The following is an 18,673-nucleotide window of genomic DNA, read 5'->3' on the forward strand; positions in this document are numbered from 1 at the left end:
TCCCCAGTCCCCCAGTGTTTTCGTTTCTCCAGCTGCACCGCCACGAAGGACGCGTGTCTTCCCAGCCAGCACCTCTGGAACTGGGCGGTGTGTGGGGTGGCCGGGCGCCTGACCAGCCCCAGGCAGGGTCCTGCAGGGGAGGCATTGGGGGGCAGGCAGAGAGCTCGGGGGTTGGAGCTCTTCACCGGGTGGTGAGGACACGTGGACCATCCCCTCTGACCCGAGTCTGTCAGACGGCCATGCTCCTCTGCTCAGGGCCCTTCCTGGCTAAGCCTCCCTACGTGTCTGTGTTGTGTTGTCCTCACGACAGTTCTGTGTCGTAGAGAAAATTGAGGCTGAGAGATGATTTGCCCAAGGTCAAGTAGCTAGGATGCGGCCAAGCTGGGATCGGAGCCCAAACTGTGTGATTCCGATAACAGCATCTTGTGGTTCCTTCAGAAACTGGCAGACATGGCTTCCGGTTCTGATACGGCCTGACATCGGCCAGTTCTTTGCCTCTGCCTGTAGTTCTCGCATCCTCTTTGTCTCCCACAGACAGAATCCGATGCCATCTAGTAGGGAGCAGCCTTTGGGGGCCATGTCGTTTCAGTTAGGACCCTGGGCCTCACGCTCTCCTCTGCTTGTGGCCCTGGGCCAGGGTGCAAATTCTTGATCTAATCAGCCACGGCCTAAGTCAGATGACGCAAAGCACCCAACTTTTAGCCAGCAATCTCGTAGTCTCCTTTTTTAGAAAGGGCTCATGGGGTGTGGTATTCTGAGCTTTCAGTATACAGCATGTTATCGTTAAGGCCGTTTAATCATATATACATATAATTTTATTATATGTATCTCTTACATTCCAGGAATGCATTCATAATTACACCATGGGCTATCTGTCATAATTAACAAGGATCTAGCCTGCCCGTCCCCCAGCAGGATACGGGGGGGGGGGGGGTCACAGCAGTCAGAGGAATGGCTCTCAGCTTTGCAGACCTAGAAACTTGTTTGTCACGAGTGCCACCGTTGATCAGAGGGGTCAGAGGGGAAAAGACTCCAGCTAAACCCACAGAAATCACAAGCAGAACCCTTTGTGAAAGCATTTAATGTCTTTCAGTGAGCCCCTTCATAGATGCTCCCTTCTCGTGATCCGGGGCCCAGAACCCCCCGTTGGCTACCTTGGTGAGCCACGGAGTCAAGGGAAAGGGGTCTAGACAGTCCTCAGGCTTATGGGACGGTCTGTTCAGCCTTGGGTGAGGCTTGGTCAGCCCCCTCTCCCAGGCGGCCTGTTGCCACCAGATTCAAGAGGTCCCTCCCAGGTGTACAGACTCTGCCTCAACCTTTCTGTAAAATGAAGCGCAAACACAATTGGGGCCGCACGGTTTCATCATGGAACTCGTCAGTTGCTGAGCCCGGTGCAGGAGTGATAGGGTGTTGTGCCGTCTAGTTTGGGGAGAAAGGAGGGGCAGCCAGAAAAGTGTATCAGGTGCTACAGGGCAGGCAGTTTTAGGGGCCAGTTCCTGGGCCATGGGGAGCAGCGCGAGGTAACGAGGTCGTGTGGAAGACAAAGAGAACACAGAAGGGAAGAAGGGTGTCCAGGCTTCAAGTAATCTGCCTGTCGTTTACTCATCAAATTCCTTCAGTTGATGCTGTGATGAATGTACAGGAAAGGTTTCTGTTTATCTCAAACGAACTTCGTTCTTCAACTGAATGTGTATGTTTAATGGGATTCTAGAAAATGTCATTGAAATTTTTAAAAATTTATTTCTTGGTCCTGAGGAAACAATCCTGAAGTCTATCAGAAGCATAAATGTCTGACAGTAGCCAAGAGAATTTTTAAAAAGGATTTAATGGGCACCTGGGGGGTTTAGTCAGTTGAACATCCAACTCTTGATTTGGGCTCAGGTCATGATCCCAGCCAGGGGTCAGTGGGATCGACCCTCGCGTTGGGCTCCATGCTGAGTGTGGAGCCTGTTTAAGATTCTCTCTCTCCCTCCTTTCTCTCCCCTCTTTCTCATTCGTGCTCTCTCTTTCTCTCTCTCTTTAAAAGTAAAAAAAAAATAAAAAAGACTTTCTCTAATAAATGTTAAAATCTACTGTGAATTCATTTGAAAACTTTGGAACAGAAAGAGCAGTAGAACTGAGGGCTACAGTCAGGCCCACGTCCACAGTGTCAATACAATAAATACAATGAGAGACTCTAAGCAAAGTTAGGGAGCAGATGGTGTAGAAAAATATAGACTCAAACTTCATATCTTCCAGCATTCCAGGTGGATTCAGTGTAAAAATGAAACTATAAAGTAATTGAAGAAACTAATTGCATACAGCAACGCCTTTTAAGTAGGTCATTCAGACACTAAGGGCAAAGAATGCCCTTTCGTTGCCTAAAGCGTAAAACTTCAGTCTATCAGAACAGCCTGACCGGAGTTACAGTGGCAGGGGAAATATTTGCTTAAGTATAAGAAATGCAGATTTAAAAGTATCCCATCAAATTTTAGTACTCAAGTAGTGAGTATTTACATGCCTAGACCAGGCTGCTGATGGGAATATACATTCGTGTTCATATTTTCTGAAGAGCGATTTGTCCGCAAGTATCAGAAGCCTTAGAAATGTTTGTACCTTTACCCCAGCAATTCCACAAATAGGATTATCCTCAGGAAATAACTAAGAATTTCTGTAAAGATTTAATTACTAAGATATTTATATTAAAAACTGAAAGTGATTTAAATGTTCAGCTATAAGGCATCAGTACATCTGTACAAAGAGTGTCCTGGCCATTAAAATGATCTTGATGCCTGTTAGGAACTGTTTGCTCTGTTATGTGAAAACAAATTTAAAAATAGTATATGTACGGTAAAATTTGTTTTTGTTAAAAAAAATTTTAGGGGCGCCTGGGTGGCACAGTCGGTTGAGCATCCAACTTCGGCTCAGGTCATGATTGTGCAGTTCATGGGTTCGAGCCCCACGTCGGGCTCTGTGCTGACAGTTCAGAGCCTGGAGCCTGCTTCAGATTCTGTGTCTTCCTCTCTCGCTGACCCTCCTCTGCTCACACTGTCTCCCTCTCTCTCAGAAATAAATAAAACATTAAAAAAACTTAGTGGAGACCCATTAAGCTGTTAGATTGGTTCCCCCCCCTTAATAGAATAGCTTTATTGAGATATAATTCACATACTGTAAGATGGGCCATACAGTTCAGTAGTATTTAGTATATTCCTAGTTGTGCACCTATCACCACGGTCAGTTATAGAACCTGTTCCTCACCCCAGATAGAATTTCTGTACCCATTAGCAGTCACTTCCTTTTCTCCCTGCTACCCCCTCCCCCCCCTCCCCCCAGCCATCCATTAATCCACTTTCCGTCTCTAGCTTTGCCTGTGCTGGCCATTACGTCATATGAATAGATTCGTACTATATGCGCTGTTTCATGACACGGGTCTCTTCCTTAGCGCCCTGGTGTCGAGACTCACCCACGTTAACGCACGTTAGAAACAATGGGCTGTTTATACTTTGTTGGCAGCATGAATAACGCTGCCGTGAACCTTTGCGTCCGGGTTTTTGCATGGACGTTCGTCTGCATGTGTCCGTGTCCACACCTGGTAGTAGTTGGGTTGCTGGCTCCCGTGGTCACTGCTCAACCTTCTGAGAAACTGCACGTTTTCCCCAGTGGCTGCACCATTTTGTGTTCCCACCGGCAGTGTCTGCGGGTTTTAGTTTCTGCACGTCCTTGAGTTATTATCTGTCTTTTTTTGTTTGTTTGTTTATTTTTGAGAGAAAGAGGCGGAGTGCCAGCGGGGGAGGGGCAGAGAGAGAGGGAGACACAGAATCCGAAGCAGCTCCAGGCTCTGAGCTGTCAGCATAGAGCCCGATGCGGGGCTCAAACTCACAAACCATGAGATCATGACCTGAGCCGAAGTTGGACGTTCAACTGACTGAGCCAACCAGGCACCCCATTATCTCTGTTTCTGATTAGAGCTGTCCAAGTGGGTGCGAAGTGGCATCGAAGTGGCGTCTCGTGGTTTTGATTTGCATTTCCCTGATGGCCAAGGACGCGGGGCATATTTTCACACGCTTGCAAGTCATTTGCAAGTCTCTGGAGAAATGTCTACTTGGGTCCTGTCCCCATTTTTTTAATTAGATTGCCTTATTATTATTGAGCTGTAAGAACTCTACATGTTCCCTATAAAAATCTCGTAAATGTGATTTGCAAATATCTTCTCCGATTCCTTCAGTTGATTTTTCATTTTCTTTTTTTTTTTATTTATTTCTAGGAGAGAGAGAGAGACAGCATGAGCAGGGGAGGGTCAGAGAGAGAGGGAGTCACAGACTGAAACAGGCTCCAGACTCTGAGCTGGCAGTCAGCACATAGCCCGACGCGGGGCCCGAACCCACGAACCGTGAGATCATGACCTGAGCGAAAGTCGGACGCTTAACCGACTAAGCCACCCGGGCGCCCCGATTTTTCATTTTCTTGATGGTATCTCTTGAAGACAGCAGCTCCACAGTTTTGATGTAGCCTCAGAAGGTTTTGCCTAACCCTGGGCCACAAAGATTTGCTCCTGTGTTCTCTTCTAAGGGTTTTATAGTTGTAGCTCTTACCTTTATGTGGGGGCGGTGGGGGTGGGGTCCATTCTGAGTTAATTGTGTGCCTTGTGAGGCAGGAGTCCAGCTTCGTTCTGCCTGGGGCCGGGAGCTGTCCTGCTGGAAACACAGTTGAACCGCACTGAATCGTATCTGCGCCCTTGTTGAAAACCGGGTGACCTTACGCGGCAGAGTTGATTTCTAGATGCACGTGTCTGCCCTTAACGCCACGCTCTGCTGATTACCATCAGGCTTTGAGGTTGGAAAGTGTATGCCCTCCCAACTCTGTTCTTTTTCAAGATTGTTTTGGCTGTTGTGGGTCCCTGGAATTTCTATGTGAATTTTAGGATTAGCTTGTCTATTTCTGTAAATAGATGATGTATTGTTATTGCTGTTAATAGACTTCATTTTTTATTGTATTTTTAAAAAATTTTTTTACTGTTTTTCTAAAAATTTATTTTTGAAAGAAAGAGAGCGTGAGCAGGGGAGGGTCAGAGAGAGACAGAGACACAGAATCCGCAAGAGGCTCCGAGCTAGCTGTCAGCACAGAGCCTGACGCGGGGCTCAAACCCATGAACTGTGAGATCATGACCTGAGCTGAAGTCGGATGCTTAACCGACTGAGCCACCCAGGCGCCTCAAATATTTTTTAATGTTTATTCATTCTTTTAAGAAAAAATTTTTTAATGTTTTATTTATTTCTGAGAGAGAGAGAGACACAGCATGAGCAGGGGAGGGTCAGAGAAAGAGGGAGATACAGAATCTAAAGCAGGCTCCAGGCTCTGAGCTAGCTGTCAGCACAGAGGACGACGCGAGGCTCGAACCCACGAACCGTGAGATCATGACCTGAGCCAAAGTCAGGCACTCAACCAACAGAGCCACCCAGGCGCCCCTAGATTTCATTTTTTAGAGCTGTTTTAGGTTCACAACCAAACCAAGAAGGCGGGTTCCCGTAGGCCCCCTGCCCTCTTGTGCGAAGCCTCCCCTGCCAGAGGGGGGGGTATAGGTGACGAACCTGCGTTCACACACAGTCACCCCCCTGCATCCACAGCTCACGTTAGGGCGCCCTCTTGGGAGTTGTACCTCCTACAGGTTTGGACAAATGCGTGATGACGTGTCGCTGCCGTTACGGTAGTATTCTAGATTATGTTTTACAATTTCTTTTTGTCAGATCTTCTGATCTTTCAGAAACGAGTGTGCTTTGATAATATAATTATTTTTAGTTAAAAGTAATTGTTTCGGGACACCTGGGTGGCTCAGTAGGTTAAGCGTTAAACGCTTCGTTTTGGTTCAGGTCATGATCTCACACTTCATGAATTCAAGCCCCACATCAGGCTCTGTGCTGACAGTGCAGAATCTGCTTGGGATTCTCTCTCTTTCCTTCTCTCTCTGCCCTTCCCCTCCTCATACTGTCTCTGTCTGTCTCAAAATAAGTAAACTTAGAGAAAATAATTGTTTTAGGGGCACCTGGGTGGCTCAGTTGATTAAGTGTCCAACTTTGGCTCAGGTCATGATCTCGCAGTTGGTGGGTTTGAGCCCCGCAGCGGGCTCTGTGTTGACAGCTTGGAGCCTGGAGCTGCTTTGGATTCTACGTCTCCCTCTCTCTCTGCCCCTCCCCCACTTGCTCTGTCTCTCTCTCTNAATTGTTTTAAATTGTTTTAAACTTCATACTGCTTGTGTATTTGTTCTGGAAATACATGAAAATGGTGAAATGCCTCACTGCATTTAGTCTCAGCATATTTCAGTGAAATTAGAGAACAGAGAATCATGTTCTGCATATGGTGAAATTCAGGGCAGTGCATTCGAGTCTTGTGTAACTTTTGTAGTCAGCTGTTGAGTGGGAACTGAAATCTGGATTGACTGTTCATTTAAGACACTAGGTCATTGGCCTTAAATTTATGAAATGTCAGCAGGTTAAAAAATACAGCTAAAATATACAGTTTGTGGGGCCCCCCGGTGGCTCAGTCGGTTAAGCATCTGAGTCTTGGTTTCATCTCCGGTGATGATCTCACTGTTGGTGAGTCTGAACCCTGCATTCGGCTCCTTGCTGGCACTTGGGATTCTCTGTCTCTGTGCCCCCCCCCACTTGTTTTCTCTCTCCCACCCCCCCAGAATAAATAAATTTTAAAAATACAGTTTGTAGGGGCGCCTGGGTGGCTCAGTCGGTTAAGCGTCCAACTTCAGCTCAGGTCATGATCTCACGATTCGTGGGTTCGAGCCCCGCGTCAGGCTCTGTGTTGACAGCTCAGAGCCTGGAGCCTGTTTCAGATTCTGTATCTCCCTCTCTCTCTGACCCTCCCCTGCTCACGTTGTCTATCTCTCAGAAGTAAATAAAACATTAAAAAAAAAAGTTTGTAGACATGCATTTTCCATTGTAGATTTCAACTGCACTAAACAGCATAAAAAGAGACGTTGAAGTGGAAATAAGCAAACACGAAGAACTAAAGCTTCAGTTCTCAGATCCAGAGAACTGAGAATGGCAGGAAGTGGTGAGGCAGCCTCTGTCTGGGCAGGAAGCTCCCTGATCCGGTCCAGTCTTCAGGCCGCACTGTGATAATTCCTCGGGGACATTAGCGCTTTGCCAGCCGTGGACTCCCTTAGCCTAACCTTCAGTCACGTCCATTGCAATAGTCTTGTTTTGTTTGATTCTATTTGTTTTCTCCATTTCGTGTTGTTTTTTGAAATTCGAGCTGGAGAGTGTGTTTGAGAAAGCACAACTCTAGAATGTATGTAAGCAGTTGAAATAAACATTTTATTTAGAGGGCAGATTTAGTTCATCCCTTAAGCATTAACTTCTGTCCCACTGTTTTTTTTTAATTAAAAAAATTTTTTTAGCGTTATTTATTTTTGAGAGAGAGAGAGTAAACGCATGAGCAGGAGAGGGGCAGAGAGAGTGGGAGACGCAGAATCCGAAACAGGCTCCGGGCTCTGAGCTGTCAGCACAGAGCCCGACGTGGGGCTCGAACTCACGAGCTGTGAGATCATGACCTGAGCCAAAGTAGGACACTCAACCGACGGAGCCCCCCAGGTGCCTCTCTGTCCCAATGTATTTTGTCTTGTGGCATTATCGACAAGGGGTGTTTGGGTTGAGTAAATGTTTTAGAACTTTTGTTTGAGGAAATAAAATCTAGTTAAGTGCCCCTAAGTTATTCTCTTTCTTACAGGAAAGTCTCTGAAGTTATGTGTCACCAGGGAGATGCTCCTTCTTAGTATCACAACGGCTTATACAGGTAATGGGGTTAATGACGGGTTTGGATTTTCCATTGCTGCTTAGTGACAGTGAGGACCCAAAACAACCACCGCGTCATCGTTACTCTTCCTCACAGTTCTGAGCGCTGACGGGGCTCAGCTGAATGGTTCTTCTGATAGTCTTTTTTAAATGTTTTTATTTATTTTTGAGAGAGAGAGGGAGGGGCAGAGAGAAAGGGAGACACAGAGTCCAAATCAGGCCCCAGGCCCCGAGCTGTCAGCACAGAGCCCGATGTGGGCCCCAACCCATGAACGGTGAGATCATGACCTGAGCCGAAGTTGGACACTTAACCCACTGAGCCAGCCAGGGACCCTGGACCAGAATTTTCTTAAACCTTAGGCCTGGCCTGAGCCTGGTGCCACTCTCACTGCATTTCAATTTTTTTTAAATGTTTTATTTATTTCTGAGAGAGAGAGAGAAATAGCATGAGCAGGGGAGGGTCAGAGAGAGAGGGAGACACAGAATCCGAAGCAGGCTCCAGGTTCAGAGCTGTCAGCACAGAGCCCGATGCGGGGCTCAAACCCATGGACTGTGAGATCATGACCTGAGCCGAAGTTGGATGCTTAACCGACTGAGTCCCCCAGGCGTCCAATTTGTACACTTTTTAATAAATGGAACGAGCCCTGTGGCTCACTCCTGATAGTGGGTGGAGCACTCTGAGGGCTTAAGAATGACAAAACCTCTTTCCTTTTTTAAAATGCTGTCAGGGCACCTGGGTGGCACTGTTGGCTGAGCATCTGACTTCGGTTCAGGTCATGGTCTTACAGTTCATGGGTTCAAGCTCCGCATCGGGCTTGCTGCTCTCGGCACATAGCCCGCTTTGGAGCTTCTGTCTCCCTCTCTCTCTACCCTTCCCTGACTCTCTGAAACATAAACATTAAAAAAAAATTTTTTTAAGTACTATCACGTTCTTAAAAAAAAAAGATCTTTAAAATTCAGTTTAAGTTTTTGTAGTGTTAAGGAATCCGGTCTTCTACTAATTGGCCTTAATTTTTTACCTTAATTTTTAAAACTTATTTTTCTGGGGAGAGGAGTTTAATTAAACCATTGTGCCTTTAAGCAAAGGTGGATGGTATGTTTTGGTTTTCCAAACCTACATTCCTGTTAACCTTGGAAAGCTATTAAGAAGAGTAACAAGCACTTTAGAAATCACGATTACAGACTTATGTGCATACTGTCCCTGGTCCAGCCCGTCTCCATACAGAGGACTATCATTCACAGAAGGACGTTTTTGCTTATTTGAGTTGCGTACTTTATCTGAAATACATGTCAGCTGCCATCTTGTGGCTAGTTCCGTTTCATCAGCAATGTAGCATCAAACTATGAGGGAGTAAGCTGTCCACCTGAGTGGACTTTAGTGTGTACATACATAGGTCAAATACTACCAGCCACGGAGAAAAACCAGGAAACGGAGGCTGAGAATGTGTAATGAAATCTGATTTTTTTCTTCCAAAGGTCTGGAATTGACTTTCTTCTCTGGTGTCTATGGAACATGCATTGGTGCTGTAAATAAATTTGGAACAGAAGAGAAAAGCCTCATTGGACTTTCTGGCATCTTCATTGGCATTGGAGAAATTTTAGGTTGGTTTGAAAATGTGGGGTTTTTGCATTAAATCAGTTTGTTGTAGTCATTCTAGATGCTGTAAGTAAGTGTACTTCGTTTGCCTCCCTGCCCCTGAGGTTTCATTTCCTTGCTTATTTCTATTCACATGGCTATGTCCTTGTTTTTTAATTATCATTGTTCTAAGATAAGACATTTGCTATATGATTTGCAGACAAAACCATACATAGGAAAACATATATAGTCTCTCCCAGATTTTTCCATTAAGGTACTTAGGGAAAATGTCTTAGAATCCCTGATTTTCTTGTCTTCTGAATCTCTGACACCAGCTGGGTGCCCAGCCAGACCACCCACTTCTGACCTTGAAGTGCTGGAGTTTACCGCAGACTCCACAGGTCCACGGGCTCAGTCCCACAAAGATGCCCTCACTGCACATGCCACTTGTAAGTCCCAGGTCCCCGGGCCACCCTACCTGCGCTCCTGTCTGACTTGGTTGTGAGTCTGGAGGTTCCCATGAGCCCCCCAGGAAAACGCTGTAGTTACTGTTAAAGCTTATTATAAAGGGTACAAATGAACAGCTAGATGAGAAGGCACATGGGACAAAATCCAGATGGGTCCTGAGCGCGGGAACCTCAGTCCTCATGGAGTCAGAGCATATTGCCCTCCCAGTATGTGGAGCGTCCACCAACCAACCCGGGCAGCTTTCCCAAACCTGTTGTGGAGGGGTTTCATTAGCGAGGCGGGGTCGATGAGATCATTGGCCAATGGCGACTGAACTGGGTCTCCAAGCCCCCTCGCCTGCCCTGAGCTTGGAGGCTGGCCCTGAAAAGTCCAGCCCTCCAGTCAAGTCTTGGTCCTTCTGGCACCCGGCCCGCATCCTGAAGCTAGCTAGCTGCACCGCCCCTAACCCCCTGCAGAATTGCCTCATTCGCATCCGTTCTGGTCTGCTCCAAAGAGAGTTCCAAGGGAGAGCAAAGGAAGGATATGCCTGACATGGAGGAAAGCCACAGGGTTCTAGAAGCTCTGTGCCAGGAAGCTGGGAGGAAGGAGGCTGACAGGGCAAAGACCAATACGTGTTTTTACTGGGCTGCACTGTGTATTCTTTTATATATACACATCTTATTCAAATTCAGTTAGTTAACATCCAGTGTGATACTAGTTTCAGGAGTACAGTGTAGTGACTGAGCGCTTCCCTTCAGCTCCCCAGTGCCCGTCACAAGTGCAGCTCTTCCTTGTTTGGCCAAGCTCGTTCAAGACCCTCACCCGCGTATTGGGTGTGGTCACGTACCAGGAGCTTCCCACGTTCATCAGCTAACTAATTGTGCGTCCACTGTATGAATAAAGACTTCCCGTCCACACGAAGTTAAGGCTTTGGGGAAGAAGACAGACAATAAAAAAACATAGGACCTTTAGAATGTCCAACGGGGATCACCTGTGGAGAGAGCAGACTTGGGTGTTTTTTGTTCCCTGCCACACCTGGAGCAGTACGAGGCGCTGAGATGGACGAGCATGCGCAACGCGGGCCTCCCGGTTGTTGCGATGTTTTTGCTCCTCCTAGTACCTGTGACTGTTGTTTTCTGTTTTGTTTTTGTTATTTTCTTCAACTTTATTGAGATCTAACTCAACATGCCATATACACCCCCCACTTTCCAGGGCAGTGTCTTCTAGTATGTTCACAGAGGAGTGCGGTCATCACTACCCTCTAATTTTAGAACATTTTTCTTGCCCTTCCCCAGGCAACCACTAATCCCCTTTCTCTATACGTTTGCTTATTCTGGACGCTTCCTGTAAGTGGAATCCCAGAACATATGATCTCTTGGGTCTGGCTTCTTTCACTTAGTGTAATGTTTCCAAGGTTCTTCCATATTCTAGCACGTATCAGTGTTCCATCTTTTTTTTCTCACTAGATGGTATTTAATTGTATAGATAGATCACAGTTTATTTATCCATTCATCATTTGAAGGACATCTGGATTGTTTCCCCTTTGGCCGTTATAAATAATACCACTGTGAACATGTATGTACCCTTTTTGTGTGAACGTATGTTTTCAATCCTTCGGGGTATGTAACTAGGACTGGAATTGCCAAGTGATAAAATAACTCCATGTCTGACTGCGTTTTCTCCTCATGATGGGTCCTGTTTTCATGGTTCTTTGCTTGGTAACAGTGGGGACAGCAGACTCTGAACTTAACCTTGTGGGGTGCTGCCTATTTTCGTATTCTTGTAAATAGTCTCGAGCTTTGTTCTTGGCTGCGGTTTACTTACTTAGAAACAGTAGGACTTTTTCAGGGCTTGCTTTTAAGGTTTGCTGGACAGGACCAGAGCAGGGCTCAGACGAGCGCTCATTTTTCCTCCCTCCCGAGGGAAGACCTTTCTGTGCACACCCAGTGCCTGCGAGGGCTCCCGGACGAGGCACTATTCCTGGCCCAGGGCGGGGCGCTAACGCATCTAACCCTCCTGGACGGACCTCTGCTAACTTACATTATGTGCTGATCAGCACTTAGGGAAGAGTCAGGGGGGCCCTCTGTAGCTCTCTGGAGTTGTTCCTCTGGGCAGCTTTCCCTTTTGGTAGCCCGTTCTGGACCTCTGTAGCCACCTGTGCATCCCCAGGCCCCGAGCTCTGCTCCCCGATTCAGGGAGGCTATTGGTCCCACCTGCCTTTCCGCCCCGCCGCCCAGCCTAAGCCTCCCTCTAGACCAGGGCTCACCTCCTTTGCTGCCTCCTGTCTCAGAGATCACTGCCCCTTGGTCAGCTTATACCTTGTGTCTTCAAAATTACTGCTCCATATTTTTTTGTCCATTTTTTTAGGCAGGCGTAGGTAAATACGCCCTGTTACCCCCACTGACCTAGAAGCCGGTTCTGATATTTAAAATTCCTTCTGTTTCTACATTTTTTATTTTTAATGTTTGTGTTTCCTTTCTGTTTCATTAACTTGGTTATTGGTTTGTTCATTTTTTTTCAAAGAATCAAAATTTTGATTTAGTCATCTGATCTTGGGTTTTTCTGTTCTCTGCTTTATTGTTTCTGTAGGTGGAAGCCTCTTTGGCCTGCTGAGCAAGAACAATCGTTTTGGTAGAAATCCAGTTGTGTTGTTGGGCATCCTGGTGCATTTTATTGCTTTTTACTTGATATTTCTCAACATGCCTGGGGACGCCCCGATTGCTCCTGTCGAAGGAACCGATAGTACAGCTTACATCAAATCCAGGTATAGTGACTATCATTTTTATTTTATCTTACTTTTTTAATGTTTATTTCTGAGAGAGAGAGGGCAAGTGGGGGAGCAGCAGAGAGGGAGACACAATCCAAAGCAGCTCCAGACTCTGATGTGTCAGCACAGAGCCTGACGCGGGGCCTGAACCCATGAACCATGAGATCGTGACCTGAGCCAAAGTTGGATGCTTAACTGCCCGAGCTGCCTAGGCACCCCATGACTGTCATTTTTTTAGTAATTCAAGGAAGCGTGGCAGGGAATGGGTGGCTAGATATTTAAAATGGAGCAGTTAATCATTTTCTGAAAGTCTGCTGTCTTTATAAGGTCATCTGTCAAATGTTAATGGAGCCGGAATTAGTTAAAATAGGAGCCCATAGAGAGAATACCAAGTTATTTTTGGAATTGTCGGTTTTAACCATTCAGCCCTCCGAAATGTTTTTCTTGATGTATAAGTCTCTGATATGATTTTATGTGTCCACCTTCTCAGCAGTGAAGAGCGGTGAGGAAAAGGGTAATCGGCCAGCCGGGTAGGCCGTCTGGCCCGTTCACAGTTGGTTATGTCCGATTTGAGGAGCTTACTGTATTGCACTCAACTCAGGTTCATTATAGATGTAAACATTTATGTCCAGATCCACCATCCAAGGGTGGCCCTGCCCAAACACAGCGTTTGCTTCCCAGGAGTTAGTTGACTGGCGTTTGCCAGAGCCTGAAGCTGAGACTCTGAGCACAAATTCTTACTTTGTAGACTTCAGTATTTACTTCTTCTCTTGTCTCATAGTGTTTAAACTTGAAAGTGAAATGTTCTCATGGGGTAATGGCTTTTACATTTGAAGTGGCTCTAACAAAGATTGTTAGAACACTCATTCTTAGTTCATTTTCCTTTTACGCAGCAAAGAGATCGCCATCTTCTGCAGTTTCCTGTTGGGCCTTGGGGACAGCTGCTTCAACACCCAGCTGCTTAGCATCTTAGGGTTTCTATACTCAGAAGACAGCGCACCGGCCTTCGCCATCTTCAAGTTTGTTCAGGTAATCTCGTTCTCAGCCTGGCCTTAAGTGGGCTCCTTTTCTGTTTAGTGCTTTTAACTTTGTTTTCTTAATGACTCTTCCATGACAGCCAGGGACAGCCTGTCAAGTATTTCTGATTGGAATTAGGAAGCAGTGAGGAGTGTGACTTGTTTAAGAGATTAAACCCTCTGGTCTTTAATTTTTTTTTTTTTTTTTAATGTTTCAAAAGAGCAAGAGAGACAGCACGAGCAGGGGAGGGGCAGAGAGAGGGAGACACAGAATCTGAAGCAGGCTCCAGGCTCTGAGCCGTCAGCACAGAGCGGGACCCGGGGCTCGAAATGACAGACGGTACGATCACAGCCTGAGCCGAAGTCGGACGCTTAACTGACTGAGCCACCCTGGTGCCCCATTTTACTCTCTGGTCTTACCGCTCAGATGAGAGGCTTCCTGCCTTAGATAGCCTAGTTCCTTTGTAATATAGACAAGCATATTTCTGTCTGCGTAGGTACATTATTTTATTACTCAGTTTCTCACAAGAAACTATTTTTTTGAGAGAGAGAAAGAGGGAGGGAGTGAGCACAAGCAAGAGACAGGGACAGAGAGAGAGAGAGAGAGAGAGAGAGAGAGAATCTTAAGCAGGCTCCACACTCCACGCAGAGGATGACACAGGGCTTGATCTCACGACCCTGGGGTCATGACCTGAGCTGAAATCAAGAGTCAGACGCTCAACAGACTGAGCCACCCAGGCACCCCACAGAACACTATTTTAAATGACAGATTGCAGCGTACCTGGCCGCCAGCAGCTGTCAGCCAGAGTTTAGGGTGCACGTCTGCTGGAGTCCCCTCTGGCTGCAGGACGAGCAGGGGCGCCGCCAGTCACAGAAAGCCCAGGGACCTGAGGGCGGCGGGGGGCATCCGTGTGCGGTTTCTGACTTGTCATGTTTGGTCTCAGTCCATTTGCGCAGCCGTGGCATTTTTCTACAGCAACTACCTTCTCCTTCACTGGCAACTCCTGGTCATGGTGATATTTGGGTTTTTTGGAACTATCTCGTTCTTCTCCGTGGAGTGGGACGCTGCCGCCATCGTCGCCCGGGGCTCCGACTACCGGAGTATCTGATCAGTGGAGCCCTTCCGGGTGGCACAGCCAGGTAACGGCCCGGCCAAGGCAGCCACCTCTCTGCTTCATGGAGTGTCGGACGCTGATCAGCACGGAAAACCGTGGAGTGAAGGCCGCTCGGCCTGCCAGGGCTGGGGCTCACGTTTACAGAGATCCTCTATTTAAAGTGAGGGAGACGCGTCCTGTTCATTATAATTGTTCAAAGATGTTGTTTTTCAGTTCATCTGTCTCAAGTTCCTTATAATCATGGTAGAGAATGTAAATGTTTTCATCTCCCTCCTGTTCTCTCTGAAAGCTCCTGCCCCCATCCAGGGTACGTGGCCATATGTCACAAGAAGGTTCTCGCCGGGGGGCGGGGGAGGGGGCGTATGCACTACTATGTAATAAGAGGCGCCGTATGCTCGCCCCACATGTGCGTCTGGGAGTGACGTTTCAATAAATCATGAGATGCTGAAGTGGGATCTTTGAAAAGACTTGCACTTTCTTCCTCCTTAAAATATTTTTGTTTTGGTACGTTTTCCTACCTTGTCATTGAGAGCAGGGAGTGGCTGGTTGTAATAAAGTGAGGTCAGAATTGTCCGCAGTCTTAAAAATGAAGCTAACGTGCAAATGAACAAGAACACACGGAAAACACACACACTTACCAGAGGAGGATTTTGGCTAGTATTTTCCTAGAAGATGCAATGCGAAAAAACAAAACAAAAAAAAAAACGGCAGCTGCTCTGTGGTAGCAGGCTGCCGTCAGAGAGCAGACCCAAGAGCTATATGCAGTACAACTACTTGGGGAGAGGTTTAAATGGAAACATTAACTTTTCTCCATAAGGACCTGCTTGCAGATTCATTCTAATTGACATATAATTCAGAAACCACGAAATTCACCATTTTAAAGTGTAGAGTTTAGTGGGGTTTTTTTTTTTTTAAGTCTATCCACAGAGTTGTATAGCAATCACCAGGATCTAATTCTAGAACACTCCCCTCACCCTGAAAAGAAACCCCACGCCTTTGAGCAGTCATTCCCCACCATCTGGCTCGGCACTAGCAAGCCCTTACTCTTGCTTTCTGTCTGGATTTGCCTGTTTGGACCTTCCTTAGGAACGGGAGCGCTCACTTTTAACTGTGATCGTTTACTGCACAGATGAAGTTTTATGGCGAGGTCACTTCAGCCAAGAGGACAGATGATACCTTGTGTTCTCTTGTTTTTTGAAGACCTCCTAGAAATGTGGAGATGTTTACAGTTGGCCTACAAACCCGAAGAAATTCGATGCAGTATGATTTTGAGACTTCAGAGAGCCAGGGACCCTTGGCGTTGGCCGGAATCCTCAGAGAAACTCAGTTCGTGCGGAGCACTACGCTCTTCCCTTCCTGGTTGTATACAGTTTTGGTTTCCTTTCTCAGAGTTGAGATAAACTCCGTTGTTTGCCGATGCTACATCCGTAGCGTGTAAGTGCTATTTCAGAATTAATACAGACAGTTTCACGCTTGCTCTAGGCACACGGCCACTCACCCGGGTGTGTTAGTTTTCTGTCACCGGGTAACAAATGGCCCCAAAACGTAGCCGCTTACCGTCTCTCAGTTTCCGTGGGTCAGCGGTGAGCGTGGCTGGGCCGGGTCCGCGGCTCAGGGTCTGTCCCAGGGCTGGGCTGGGCTCAGCCGGAGAAGGACCCTCTTCTGGGCTGACTGTTGCAGTTGCTGGCGAGAGCCGGCTCCTCGCAGGCTGCTGGGCAGGGGCCTTCGTTTCTCGTGGCTGTTGGTCGAAGGCCGCCCTCTGTTAGGACGCCGCCTGCATCAGAGCCCGAAGCAAGAAAAGCCGGAGAATGCGAGCAAGACAGAAGTCACCTTTGTAACTGCATCTCTAACGTGACTTCGCCCCTTCTGCTCTAGCCACCGGCTCTGGGGGGATTATCTTGCCCCATTTGTTCCCAATGGATCTGCACGGCGAAGCTGGTGGAAGTTAAGTAGCTTCCGTGAGGGACACGGCGACACGGAGTGCTTTCAGCCAGGAAAGCCATAGCGTCTCATCCCCACTAGGAGGATTCCTGGGAACCCAAGAAGGAAATGAGATGGAGTGAGGTGCGAGGTCAGGAACATGACTTCCGGCTGGATCCCGCGGATCTGTGCAGTCGTGGCCGCCTGAAGGTCTGTACTCACGTTTTGTTTTCGGGGATTTGGCTTTTACTCAGTTTCTTTTTCTTCTTCTTTTTTATAAATAGTGTCGATCTTGGTGGTGTCTTAAATGATGGGTAACATGAAGCTCATCTTAAATTTTTTTCATCATTTGAGTTAAAAAGGAAGAGTGAATGAAATAAAGAGTTTAACTTTTATACGTGTCTCATATAGTCTGTTAAATAATTTTATCTTCACATCTGGGGGCAGAAAAAGTCTTAGCTCACTTTCTTACGGCGAAGTGTGTGTGCATAAATTTGGATGTGCTGCTCTTTTATCATACATTCAGTACGGTGTATATTGCAGTTTGGTTTAGACCTTGAGCAACCTTTCTTGAATCCCTGGTGTCTTCGCTGTTAGTATGCAGAGCTCCCCCTCCCCCACCCTCCCCCAGAGTCTTCCCCTCCCCAAATGCTTGAAAACCTTTGGCGGGAATATAAAATGGTGCAGCCTCTATGGACTATGGTATGGCGATTCCAAAAGAAACTAAAACTAGAATTACTATGTGACCCAGCAATTCTCTTTCTGGGTACGTACCCCAAACCATTGAAAGCAGGAACTAGGAACTTGAGGAGATACTTGCCTCGTGGTCATAGCAGCATTATTCACAGTGGCCAAGAGGTGGAACACCCCAAGCGTCCGTCGACAGACGAGTGAATAAACAAAGCTGGCGTGCCCACACGGTGTGGGCAGCTATTCACCTGTCGGAGGGTGCGAAGCGTTGACCCCCTGCGACATGGATGAACCTGGACAACAGAATGCCACGTGAAATATGTGTGTCACAAAAGGACAAAGGTACAATTCCACGTATGGGAAGTACCTACAGTCAAATTTAGAGAGACAGAAGGTAGTGTAAGGACACAAGTCTAAACGTCTAAACCAAACTGACTCCATGACAGGCTTTAAGTTTCCCCTCTAAACTAGAAGGCCTAAGTTTCAGCTTCCCTGAAACTATCAGGCAGTTACACATTACCCAAGGCAGGAGAAACCACCCTTGCAACACCCAATCAGGGAAGGCCAGCGACCACCCTCCACATTACTAAGGGAGAGGCCTATAGATAGACACTATAGATAGGACACTGTTACCTAATGTTAAAGTTAACCTGTTAGTCGCCGAACAAGACCCTAGGCTTGCTCAGTGATTGGTTGAATTTAAAAGTACTCTAGATGTTGTAATTGGATCCCACCAAAAGTAACAAATACTCTAGACAATGTGTATGGTTAAACCCGCTGTCAATAATGTTGAATAATTATGACTGGATCACTGTTCCCATGTCACAACTTCTGTAACTCCCCCGTCACAAACCCCATAAAAACCCTACTCTGCCTTTGTTCGGGGGTCTCAGCACGGATCCACTGCGCTGGTGAAGTCTGTGAGCCCGAGCTCAAGCCCGTAATAAAGCCCTTTGCCTTTACATGCATGACTCGGTCTCCCCAGTGGTCTCTGGTCGGTGAGGATACTGCGATCTGGGTATAACAGTAGAAGACTAGTTGCCAGGGCCTCGGCGGGTGCAGGAATGCAGACACGTGTTTAATGGTGTTAGAAGAAAACCAGGGGCCCAAAATGGCGTCACGTAAACTAAGTCGTGGACTCTAGACTCCATACCTAACCACCTGGCAGTGCCTGCCTTCCTCACAAGTGCTGTCTTAAGGTCAGTTGGGAATTTTCTGATCGGCATCAGTGAGGTAATCAGTCACATGGGCCGTTTCCCAACCGGGAAGGGAGATAGGATAAGACCCTCTGGGCCTTCCTGCTAAGGAGGGAGATCTTGCCTGAAACAATCCTTTCTTTTCTTTTGCTAACTGACTTTTTG

The 18,673-nt window shown here is 47.0% G+C and overlaps 1 protein-coding gene across 1 annotated transcript in view; it reads left to right on the forward strand.

Annotated features, from left to right (window-relative positions):
• The window catches only part of MFSD11 (major facilitator superfamily domain containing 11), a 26,990-nt gene extending 11,833 nt beyond the window's left edge, over positions 1–15,157 (forward strand). Inside the window, exons 9-13 of the mRNA XM_077754954.1 lie at positions 7,717–7,782; positions 9,258–9,383; positions 12,394–12,568; positions 13,465–13,600; positions 14,532–15,157. Of these exons, the coding sequence (XP_077611080.1) occupies positions 7,717–7,782; positions 9,258–9,383; positions 12,394–12,568; positions 13,465–13,600; positions 14,532–14,696 (668 nt within the window). The 3' untranslated portion in view covers positions 14,697–15,157. The remainder of the gene's footprint in view (positions 1–7,716; positions 7,783–9,257; positions 9,384–12,393; positions 12,569–13,464; positions 13,601–14,531) is intronic.
• Positions 15,158–18,673: the final 3,516 nt, after the last annotated feature.

The sequence above is a fragment of the Crocuta crocuta genome, unplaced genomic scaffold (assembly GCF_008692635.1).
Source record: "Crocuta crocuta isolate KB4526 unplaced genomic scaffold, BGI_CrCroc_1.0 scaffold50, whole genome shotgun sequence".
Lineage (NCBI taxonomy): Eukaryota > Metazoa > Chordata > Mammalia > Carnivora > Hyaenidae > Crocuta > Crocuta crocuta.